At 45.4% G+C, this 12879-nt stretch overlaps 1 protein-coding gene across 1 annotated transcript; it reads left to right on the top strand.

The window, feature by feature from the left end:
* The first annotated feature begins 5119 nt into the window (after window positions 1-5119).
* Window positions 5120-12647, top strand: LOC306756465 (membrane-spanning 4-domains subfamily A member 4A). The gene is made up of 7 exons (XM_079241195.1): window positions 5120-5192; window positions 9113-9375; window positions 9483-9584; window positions 10568-10624; window positions 11019-11204; window positions 11508-11633; window positions 12312-12647. The coding sequence occupies exons 2-7, from the start codon at window positions 9148-9150 to the stop codon at window positions 12387-12389; spliced, it is 777 nt and encodes a 258-aa protein (XP_079097321.1). The 5' UTR covers window positions 5120-5192; window positions 9113-9147; the 3' UTR covers window positions 12390-12647.
* Window positions 12648-12879: the final 232 nt, after the last annotated feature.

Here is a 12879-nt window from a genome sequence, read left to right as displayed (position 1 = left end):
AGAGGCTTCCAGCTGCACGTTCCGCAGGAAGGAGGACATCTGGGGAACATCTGGAGGACATCTGGAGGACATCTGGGGGACATCTGGAGGACATCTGGGGGACATCTGGGGAACATCTGGGGGACATCTGGGGAACATCTGGAGGACATCTGGAGGACATCTGGGGGACATCTGGAGGACATCTGGGGGACATCTGGGGAACATCTGGGGGACATCTGGGGGACATCTGGAGGACATCTGGGGGACATCTGGGGAACATCTGGGGGACATCTGGGGGACATCTGGGGAACATCTGGAGGACATCTGGGGGACATCTGGGGGACATCTGGAGGACATCTGGAGGACATCTGGAGGACATCTGGGGAACATCTGGAGGACATCTGGGGAACATCTGGGGGACATCTGGGGAACATCTGGGGGACATCTGGGGGACATCTGGGGGACATCTGGGGAACATCTGGAGGACATCTGGGGGACATCTGGGGGACATCTGGAGGACATCTGGAGGACATCTGGGGAACATCTGGAGGACATCTGGGGAACATCTGGGGGACATCTGGGGGACATCTGGAGGACATCTGGGGGACATCTGGAGGACATCTGGAGGACATCTGGGGAACATCTGGAGGACATCTGGGGAACATCTGGGGAACATCTGGGGGACATCTGGAGGACATCTGGGGAACATCTGGGGAACATCTGGGGGACATCTGGGGGACATCTGGAGGACATCTGGGGGACATCTGGAGGACATCTGGAGGACATCTGGGGAACATCTGGAGGACATCTGGGGAACATCTGGGGGACATCTGGGGGACATCTGGAGGACATCAGCTTGTTTACAGGCTGGATGAAGTGAACAGCTTCAGCTCCTCATAATCTCGCTTGTACGTAGAATTTTCCAGAAATGTTTCGAGCTTCGGAGACCAGCAGCTGGTTTGTTTTCTGTCCAAACCCGGATACGTCCATCAGAGAAAGCAGGAGCTGCAGCAGAACGAAGACGTGGAGCGTCCACACGTCCACACGCCGCAGAAGCTCATCAAACCTTCACCTTCTCATCTGGATTTAACAGTTTCTCTTTATTTTACAGTTTTTACACAAAACTTTTATTTGTACAAATTTTCCTTTTTAGTTTTTAGTAAAATATTTTATTTTAAGGTTTGAAAAAAAGTAAAAAATCTAAAAAACATATATATATATATATATACACTACTCACAAAAAGTTAGGGATATTTGGCTTTCAGGTGAAATTTATGGAAAATGCAATATGTTCATGCTACAGTGATATAATATCATAAAAGTAAGACATTTAAGTAGAAGGATGCACTACTGATTTCCTCATCTCAAAAAATTCATTCAACACAAAAGGTAACAACAATGGTAGTTACACCACAACAAAAAATGTGAACGTCTCATTATCTGGTCATGTACCCTTGAGCATCAATTACAGCTTGACAACGACGTCTCATGCTGTTCACATGGCAACTTATTGCCTGCTGAGGCATGGCATCCCACTCTTCTTGAAGGGCAGCCCTCAGGTCATTGAGGTTCTGGGGTGCAGGGTTTCGAGCCTCTACACGACGGCTCAGCTGATCCCACAGGTTTTCAATGGGATTCAGGTCTGGAGAGAGTGCAGGCCGTTCCATTTGAGGTCCACCAGTCTCCAACAGCCGTTCCCTGATGATGCGGCCTCGATGAGCAGGAGCATTGTCGTCCATGAAGATGAAATTAGGCCTGTGCTGTTCATGTAGGGGCACAATCACTGGATTAATGATGTTATTCAGGTAGTATGGGCTTGTCACTGTACCATTCACAAAGTGTAGGGCAGTTCTGTACCAAGTGGACACCCCTGCCCACACTGTAACACCGCCACCACCAAAAGCTGGCCTGGTGACAACAGTGGCTGATGCATAGCGCTCTCCCTGACGTCTCCAACATCGTTGCCGGCCATCATTTCTGCTCAGTGTGAATCGACTTTCATCAGAGAACAGCACTGAGGCCCACTGGTTCCTCGTCCAGCGTAAATGCTCCCTGGCCCATGCAAGACGATGATGCCTGTGCCTGGTGGTGTGGTCAGGTACCCGTGCAGGTCGTCTAGCACGCAGACCACGCTGATGGAAACGGTTTCCAATGGTCTGACGTGACACTTGGGTGCCTCTCACCTCTCTTAAACGTGCCTGGAGTTGAGTGGCATTCATCATCCGGTTTCTCAGGGCAGTGTTCACAATGTAGCGGTCATCAGCACGGGATGTGGCCAAAGGACGTCCACTTCTAGGCCTTTCTGTGACTCTTCCAGTCTCTCCATATCTCTGTTGCAACCTGCTGATGACACTCTGTGACACTCCAAGCTCAGTGGCCACTTCTGTCTGAGAACGTCCTGTTTGAAGCATCGCAATGGCAAGGGACTGTTGTTCCATTGTTAGGTGTCGTCTTGGTCTCATGATGTCAAAATGTGAACAGCATGATGAGGACAACTGTTTAAACACCAGCTCTAATTGAACCAGGACATTTATTGGTCAATTCAAGGATCACACACCTGCCGTGATTTTTGCCGTTAAGCTCCTTGTTAGAGAACAGCAACTTGTGCAGAATTTATTGAAACATTTAACAGTTGGACATGTGCATTTAAAAGCTTAGAGAAGATCACATTAAGTTCACCTGTACAGGTTTGAATGCATTTTAGGCTTGTTGGGAAATTTCACCCAAAAGCTGAATATCCCTAACTTTTTGTGAATAGTGTATGTATGTATGTATATATATATATATATATATATATATATATATATATACATACACACACACACATATATACGTATACGCACACACACACATATATGTGTGTATATATATATATGTATGCTGTTTATGCATAATTTTTGGGACATTTCTCCATTAGAGTATCAGGTAACGTGTCCCTAAACTTCTGACAACATGAAAACACAGGCAGGCTGTGTTTCATTAGTGATGCTTCCTGTCATTGTGTATCTCAGGTAAAACTCTTCTTCAATAATTTATTATATATTATATATTATGTTATATATATTATTAAAACGTGTCCACCTGGGTTTAAGCTTCCTATTGGATGATTCCTGCAGCTTCTCGGTTCTTCAACCAGCATGTGGAACGACGTCTGTTCCAGAAGGGCCCGAACGCATCATAAAACCTGGACAGGGAGGAAAGGTCCTGATGAGGGTTTTAGTTTAACCGGATGGATCTGATCCGCATCAGATGAAACATGTGAACATTAATAATCGTGATAATTTGTTCTGTTAGTGGACGTTCTGCGACTCTTCACTGATTTCAGGGATAAACAAACTGAGCCAAACCTTCAGGATGACTTCTGCTGCTATTTTGTGTATTTTTACGCTGAAACTGCAGGAATTAAACACATTAAAACATAATTCCACTCTGGCTGCTTATTATTTCATTTAAAACCTAAAAAGTTTCGCATTTCAAGCTGAAAAGGATACATGATGATTTATTTTGGTTAAAAAAGACGACTTCTAGTAGATTTGTCCTACTGGGATGGAAATGTGTCCGAGGTGTTCAAGTCAGAAGGGAGAGATAAACACCTGGTTTTCACGTCCTTCTCGTGCATTCACACGTTTTTCACAGCAAGACGACTTTCTGAAGTTCAAGCTGAGCATCAGGACCAGGAAGAAGAGTTTACTGGGATTTTAACCCACAACCGTCTGCAGGGTTTCCAGAAAACAGTCTGCAGAGACCTGCTGGTCCAACGAGTCTCCATTTCAGCTCCACATCCAGAAGGTTGGACCAGAACCTTCTGGAAACCTCATGAAAACATGGATCCATCCTGGTTGGACCAACGTTCAGGTTTGGATCAGAAGATAAAACTCATTTTATCCCCATTCAGAGTCTTGGATAAAACAATGTTTACAGAATATTGTTGCTCAAAGATGATGAAACTTACAGAAACTGGATGTTCAGAGGGAAAAAGATGTTTATATTTAATTCCATCGTTATTTCAGACTTTTAAACGAGTTAAAATGATATAAATCCAACGGAAGTGATGTGAAAAGTCCTGATTCAGAGATAAACACTGCCATCTGCTGGCGGGCGGGTGTAATAACAGCCGAACTTCTCAACAAAAACGTTCATAAAAACATATTTATTGTGTTTATTATCCACGTGTTACTGTTTACTGTGTGAGCATCCAGAAAACTCCTTCTGTTGTTACTGACAATTTATGTAAAAACCCAGAAATAACCTGATGAATCTGCCATGACTGAAAACCAGGACGTGGTTCCTGCTGAAAGGGTTAAAGTTTCTTAAATATTCATTGGGTTGAAACCTGTTTCCTTTGTGCATCACCGCGTCAATAAACGCAGATTCTGCAAAAACAAAGAAGAAGTTTGAAGTTTTTACCAAGAAAAATGTTAAAAACTCTGAATAACAAAGATTTTTCCAGATGTTTGTCAGACAGGTGGAGAGGAGGCGCGTGGAGGGTAAACAGAGGTGTGTTTACACAAATGCTCAACAAGCAAGCAAAAAACTTTTATTTCCACTCATCTTCACATAAACCAAAAGTTTAATGTTTCTTTCAAACTTTTCTTCTGGTTTCTTTTCAGGAAATAAAAGTGAATAAAAAGCTGCATCAGCACGCGCAGAGAGGAAGTAAAAAAAAAAACCCAGAAAATTCCCAGAAATGATCCGACTGCCTTCCTCCTGCTGCCTTCAGGTGAGGTTGGAAATTAGAGCACTCACTCCGAAGCACGTTGACAAATGAAATCTATGCGACGTTAATGTGTTAAATTTTACTCCAGAAAACATTTTAACTCTTATCTGAAAGAGATAAAACATAAAAACATTATCATCCATCTGAGTTTTTATACTTTAACCAACAGTTTCATTTTCATCTCGTCACATTTGGTTAAACTATGTGATTCCTACATTAAGATTTAAGTTCTTTCCATTTAATCACATCAAAGCTTTAAAACACATTTCAGCTGAATTACAGAATTTTTATGATTGTATTTCATTATTAACGTTTACCACTGATTTACATCTTTTTCCAGCGTTTCCTAATTCACTTTTCACAAAACGTTTTTTTTAGCAGACAATTCAGATTTCCGAGTTTTAGGAGGGTCCCTGAACGCATCGTGGATCCTGCAAACAGACCCAACAGATTTGACTTCATTCCGACTTTCAGCCTGAAAAGCGACAGTTTGCAGGTAAAACCTTCTCACATGAGCAGCATTTAAGCTTCATTTATGTCTTTGTGATACTTTTAACACTTTTTTAAAAAACCAGTTTAGTTTTTTTATCTCCGTTTTTATCCGGATTGTTCTGCAACATATTCCATTTTAATCTGAACAGATTTATTTGTTCTGGACAGAAAGGACAGTTTCTGTATTTTCTTTTTAAAATGGTTGTTTTGATGAGGGTGAAGTGGACTATATTTTTGTTTTAAACAGTAAATATGAACAGTTCCTGGTCTACGCAGAACCTCCAAACCATAAAGAATGAACTTTAGTCCTGATGAGTTCATCAGGAGGAAAACTCTTCTGGAGCAACAAGCAGCTGCTTTCTGGGTTTACTGCTGACCTCGGTTTATTTATTACATATTAAAATCCTTCAGATGCAAACTTGGCCCGAGCCGAAGTACGGCAGCATGACGTCCAGTTCTGCTTTAAAGACCCAATGCAGAACTTTAACCATGTTCCCCTCAGCGCCCCCTACTGGCGACCGACCCATCCGCATCCTACCTGACCCGTCAGCGCCCCCTACTGGCGACCGGACCATCCCGCATCCTACCTGACCCGTCAGCGCCCCCTACTGGCGACCGACCCATCCGCATCCTACCTGACCCGTCAGCGCCCCCTACTGGCGACCGGACCATCCCGCATCCTACCTGACCCGTCAGCGCCCCCTACTGGCGACCGGACCATCCCGCATCCTACCTGACCCGTCAGCGCCCCCTACTGGCGACCGGACCATCCCGCATTCTACCTGACCCGTCAGCGCCCCCTACTGGCGACCGGACCATCCCGCATCCTACCTGACCCGTCAGCGCCCCCTACTGGCGACCGACCCATCCGCATCCTACCTGACCCGTCAGCGCCCCCTACTGGCGACCGACCCATCCGCATCCTACCTGACCCGTCAGCGCCCCCTACTGGCGACCGACCCATCCCGCATCCTACCTGACCCGTCAGCGCCCCCTACTGGCGACCGACCCATCCGCATCCTACCTGACCCGTCAGCGCCCCCTACTGGCGACCGACCCATCCGCATCCTACCTGACCCGTCAGCGCCCCCTACTGGCGACCGACCCATCCCGCATCCTACCTGACCCGTCAGCGCCCCCTACTGGCGACCGACCCATCCGCATCCTACCTGACCCGTCAGCGCCCCCTACTGGCGACCGACCCATCCGCATCCTACCTGACCCGTCAGCGCCCCCTACTGGCGACCGACCCATCCGCATCCTACCTGACCCGTCAGCGCCCCCCTACTGGCGACCGGACCATCCGCATCCTACCTGACCCGTCAGCGCCCCCTACTGGCGACCGACCCATCCGCATCCTACCTGACCCGTCAGCGCCCCCTACTGGCGACCGACCCATCCGCATCCTACCTGACCCGTCAGCGCCCCCCTACTGGCGACCGACCCATCCGCATCCTACCTGACCCGTTCCACCAGAGTCCGGTTGGGTTCCTCCGGAGTCCGGTTGGGTTCCTAGAGAGTCCGGTTGGGTTCCTAGAGAGTCCGGTTGGGTTCCTAGAGAGTCCGGTTGGGTTCCTAGAGAGTCCGGTTGGGTTCCTAGAGAGTCCGGTTGGGTTCCTAGAGAGTCCGGTTGGGTTCCTAGAGAGTCCGGTTGGGTTCCTAGAGAGTCCGGTTGGGTTCCTAGAGAGTCCGGTTGGGTTCCTCCGGAGTCCGGTTGGGTTCCTCCGGAGTCCGGTTGGGTTCCTCCGGAGTCCGGTTGGGTTCCTCCGGAGTCCGGTTTGGTTCCTAAGGAGTCCGGTCTGGTTCCTCCGGAGTCCGGTCTGGTTCCTCCGGAGTCCGGTCTGGTTCCTCCGGAGTCCGGTTTGGTTCTTACGGAGTCCGGTTTGGTTCCTACGGAGTCCGGTTTGGTTCCTCCGGAGTCCGGTTTGGTTCTTACGGAGTCCGGTTTGGTTCCTCCGGAGTCCGGTTTGGTTCTTACGGAGTCCGGTTTGGTTCCTCCGGAGTCCGGTTTGGTTCTTACGGAGTCCGGTTTGGTTCTTACGGAGTCCGGTTTGGTTCTTACGGAGTCCGGTTTGGTTCCTACGGAGTCCGGTTTGGTTCTTACGGAGTCCGGTTTGGTTCCTACGGAGTCCGGTTTGGTTCTTACGGAGTCCGGTTTGGTTCCTACGGAGTCCGGTTTAGTTCTTACGGAGTCCGGTTTGGTTCCTACGGAGTCCGGTTTGGTTCCTACGGAGTCCGGTTTGGTTCTTACGGAGTCCGGTTTGGTTCCTCCGGAGTCCGGTTTGGTTCTTACGGAGTCCGGTTTGGTTCCTACGGAGTCCGGTTTGGTTCCTACGGAGTCCGGTTTGGTTCCTACGGAGTCCGGTTTGGTTCCTCCGGAGTCCGGTTTGGTTCTTACGGAGTCCGGTTTGGTTCTTACGGAGTCCGGTTTGGTTCCTACGGAGTCCGGTTTGGTTCCTACGGAGTCCGGTTTGGTTCTTACGGAGTCCGGTTTGGTTCCTACGGAGTCCGGTTTGGTTCCTACGGAGTCCGGTTTGGTTCCTACGGAGTCCGGTTTGGGCCAGTGGGGAGAAAGGTCGGTGCACACCGGCTGGGAAACTTCTCCATGTTGCATCCACACTTACCGTATGTATGAAAAAACGATTCCGCTGAGCGTAGATCCCACCGGGTCCTGGTGTCATGAGGTCTGCAGTAGAACTACAGTCCTCAGACTGTTGAGATCTGGACTGTTTTAGGAATTTGCTGCTTTTTGCAGAAAACACAGAATGTTTCCTGTCAGCGGTTCGGTAGATGTAGTGCTGATTTGGTTCCTCAACAAGTCGGCGATTAATTTTCCAGCCTTGTTTTAAAAACAGAAAAAGTTTCAGAAAACGTGACATTTATTTAGTTTATCCCAAAATTCCACCAGAACATCTACTGGTTGTCTCATAATTTCTGCTCGTCGGTTTCAGGGAGAGTTATGAAAGACTAAACCTGGAACACAGAGAGAGACGGGATCATAGACATATCTATCTGTATTATGTCTATGTTCAGGCTGAAGTTAACCCAGCTGGTTAACTGCACCAGTAAGCTTACTGGTAACCATAGCTGAGCTGCTGGGCGACGTAGCTTCATGTGTCGGGACGTTTGTATCTGTAAGAGGAGGGTTAGAAGTGTGTATTCTCCGCGTACCTGTGTACACGCTTTATTTCCTCTGATCTGAATCTTTACATGTTTTATAACTCAGGATTTCTACTTTTATCTCTTCATATCGCCGCATTTCTTCCAACAATCCCCTCATTTTTATTTAGATTTCAGCTCCTCCTGCAGGAGGAAGTCATTTCACATCTGTGGCACGTACATGCACGACCGCAACAGTAGCGTCGTCATGGAAACCTCAACAAATATCCTGGAACCAGGCGAACCACAGAGCTGCGTCGCTGCAGATGGAATCAAACTGCAAAGTTTTTTCTCTCGACCCGGCAAACATCGTCTGGCTGTTTTTATGAGGCGGAAAAGTTTCAGATGCAAATTAAATTTACTTTTAAAATTTCTGCTAATCGATGCAAAACGTGGCAGCAAGACGATGAAACCGTTAAACTGGTTTTCCTCCCATCAGCTGGAGCAACAAACTGGGAAAGAGGTTCAGGAGGGAATGGATCCTCAATTATTCCACTTTAATTCATTTCCATCATTATAAACCTGAAAAACCTCAAACTCTCCTTTTAAGTCTTTAAATGTATTTATAAATCTGTCAGTTTTTTACACAAAGTTCTAACAGAGTAAACAAAGAATAAATAAATCCTACAAATTACGATTTACCTTCAGATTTACAGCTAGTTAGCTGTTTTCCGCCATCCCATCGTCACCATGGTAACATCAACATATCCAGAGAATATGAAGGAATCTCTGTATGTTGGTTTCAGTGTTTTGTCATTTTCCCAGAATTCTTTGCGCCTCGGTGACCTCCGACCTCCATCATGGCATCCACATCTGTTACCACGGCCGGTGGAGTCACGATCGTAACGCAGATCATTCCCAAAGACGACTTCATCCTGCAAACTGGTACCGCCCCCGTGGAGCAGGCCCCGCCCCCTTCTGCCGAGGCCACACCCATTTTTAACCCTTCCAAAGTGACCCTGGGTTCTCCAACACAGACTGACAAGAAGGTTGCCTCCCCCCTGCAGGTGGAGCCGCAGTGTCTCGGGGTGAGAGTCCGAATTCTGTCACATGATCGGATCAAACGTTAAAATAAATCTGACGGTTTTTTCGCCTTCAGTCTCAGATTCTAGATTTAACGATGATGTGTTTTCAGATTGTCCAGATCTTCGTTGGCCTGCTGTGCGTCCTGTTCAGCCTGACGTCGGTCTACACCGGAGCCCTGATCCGCTACTCGCCGTTCGGCCTCGGCGTCTTCGTACGTAACATGCAACATGTGACACGTAACCAGAAGCGCGTCCCGCAGACGAAGGAGATAGCTAGCTTACAGAAAAATGTTGGAACCGGAACAACAAAATCCTGGAAAAGTCATTGGAAATCAGAAAAATGTTCCTCAAACTTTGAGGATCCCACAGTGTAGGATATCAGAGAATTAGGAGGAATCTCTGTATGCACAGGACAAGGCTTAAGGTTAAAATGTAAACTCAGCTTGTATTTTCCATCCAATGTTAAAATGTCTGAGTTTCAACATCTGATATACTGTTTATCTGCTACTAGGAATAAAATATGACCTGACAAATTCTATTTTTACTTAGATTTTACTCACAGTTTAACACAGTTATGCAAATGAAGGGGGCGGTCTTTCAAGGCGTGTCATGGGGTCAGCTCAGGAGCAGGTCCCTTAAAAAGAGATGCAAAATATTAATTAATGCAAAGTTCTGTTAATTACTTGAGAAAATCTTATTTAAATATCAGTGTAAATTATCGGCACATCACCGCGTTTTCTCTGGCAGGAAAAACGCTTCAGAAATGAAGTTTTATTTGATTTAGTTAGTTTACTGAAACTTTTTTGTCCTTTACTAATCAAACGGACCGGCTCTAACAGAAAAAAAGTGGAACAATTTCAGAAAAATGTTCCTCAGAAGATTCCAGCATTTATAGTGTTAAGTAAACTCAGAAGGAATCTCTGTACGCTGGGATCTACTGCATTAGAAACAGACGTGATTCTCTACTGGAAACCACTGCATGGACTCAGGAAGATTCCAGAAACACATTTTACTTTGAACAAACATTTTAGAGTCTCAGTTCATTTTGAAGCGGGTTTGTAAACAAAGACTTGATGAATCGCTGAAGGACGGATTATTGTGATTATTAGACTGTAAAACATCAAAATAAGGCACAAAAACAGAGGGTGGTTCCATGATAGAATAAAAAAATCTGTTTTTTTCAACTTTCCTTCAGTTTGTGGTTTCCGGCTCTCTGGCGGTGGCGGCAGGAAGACGGACTTCAGTCAGACTGGCGAGTTTTCACTTTCCATCTCAGACAGAAATAAAATTACTTTTATTTACTTTGGTTGTATTATTAGATACTGAAATATGGAGGTATGAAGTGTCTCAAGGTAGAAATGTAAAAAGGTTATTTTACTAATAAAAGTTTAGATTCAACCTGCAGCAGGTTGTAATGTTTTACTTCCACCAGCAGGTGGCGCCGGTTTACCAGGCTGCATAGAATTATATGATTAAATGTGATCATTTTGGACTAAAATTCAACCAGATTTTAATCTGCGAGTATAAAATGAACCTAAATGAGTGAATTTTTATATTTTTATAAATTCTGTTTGTGGGATGAAATGAGTTCAGTAAATCTGGAGAAGAGAAGGAACCCGTTTGGTCTCTTGTTCGCCGTCCTGCAGGTCTGGACATCCCTGTGGTTCAACGTGGTCAGCGCCCTGCTGGGCCTGGCGGGGGTGATCTACGTCTGCCTGCTGCTGGCCTCCACCCCCCCCTCTGAGACCCTCTGCCTCTTCCAGACCACCCCGGACATCAGCTTTGACCCGGACTGGCTGAGCCAGTGCAGCGGGAAGCTGTGGATGCTGGATGTGAGTGAATCTGCTTCTGGTCCAGGTCTGCAGGGTTCCTGCAGGGTTCACTTACATGTTTACATGAACACTACGGAAATTTCACGCTTTAATCAGAGTGTGTTTCCAAACTTTAACAAAGCATCTGGAAGGTACGAAACTTCAGAACTGGATGAAAATCTGTGCGTATTAAAGACTTTTTAAGGCCTTATTTCCTAAAATCAGACGTTTTAGCAGAAACCCTGAGTGTGGAGACAGTTTTCCTCAGACAGGAGCTAACGGTGGAGCTTCCAGAACATTCATCTGCATGTCTGATCTCTGCAGAGTGCCCTCTACGGACTTCTGGGCCTCCTCCTGGTTCTGCTCGTCCTGCAGGTTTGTGTCTCCATCACCGTCTGCGTCCTCTCCGGGAAAGTCATCAAGATGAACCATCGCTACACCCCCATCAAGGTGAGACACAGTCATAAAGGTCCTGATGTGCTCAAATCAGACTGGCGGGATCAGATTACCTGGATCATTTTACCTAGATCCGATCAGATGGATCAGATTACCTGAATCAGTTTAGAAGGATCAGAATACCTGAATCAGATTACTTGGATCAGATTACCTGAATCAGTTTACTTGGATCAGATGGATCAGATTACCTGAATCAGTTTAGATGGATCAGATTACCTGAATCAGATTACTTGGATCAGATGGATCAGATTACCTGAATCAGTTTAGATGGATCAGATTACCTGAATCAGATTACTTGGATCAGATTACCTGAATCAGTTTACTTGGATCAGATGGATCAGATTACCTGAATCAGTTTAGATGGATCAGATTACCTGAATCAGATTACTTGGATCAGATTACCTAAATCAGTTTACTTGGATCAGATGGATCAGATTACCTGAATCAGTTTAGATGGATCAGATTACCTGAATCAGTTTACTTGGATCAAATGGATCAGATTACCTGAATCAGTTTAGATGGATCAGATTACCTGAATCAGTTTAGATGGATCAGATTACCTGAATCAGATTACTTGGATCAGACCAGATGGATCAGATTACCTTAATCGGATGAGATAAATCAGACTACAGCATCTTCTCTGTGACAGTACCTTATGATCTTCACCTGCAGGTGCAGACTTGTGATGGCCAGACTCTGCTGGACTCTGCCGAATCTGAGCGCAACCTCTATGTTCCATCACCGCGATAGCGGAGATCATCAGGACCCGCCGTCACACCTGAAACAACCTCAGCATCACCTTTGCTCCTGTCATCACCTTCATCTGCTTGTTGTCTTCTTCTTGCTGTAAATAGGACATGATTGTATTTAAATGTCAATAATCTGATGTAACGTAGAAACAAATGTCATTTAATAATTTCAGTCAAATCAAATCATCGTTTACACGTTTCATCACAACCACAATAACCACTTTATATTTTAGATATTGTTTGTTGCACAATAAACTTTCACTTTTGCCTTGTTTTTCAAGGGATTGATTGTGTTATATATACATACATACATACATATACATACATACATATATATATATACATATACATATATACATACATACATGATATACATACATATATATATATATATATATATATATATACACACATACATACATATATATATATACACATACATACATATATATATATACATACATATATATATATACATACATACATATATA

The sequence above is a fragment of the Telmatherina bonti genome (assembly GCF_933228915.1).
Source record: "Telmatherina bonti genome assembly, chromosome: 5".
In the NCBI taxonomy this organism is placed as follows: Eukaryota; Metazoa; Chordata; class Actinopteri; order Atheriniformes; family Telmatherinidae; genus Telmatherina; species Telmatherina bonti.
The sequence above is the reverse complement of the archived record's forward strand: the minus strand, read 5'-3'. Positions and strand labels throughout refer to the sequence as shown.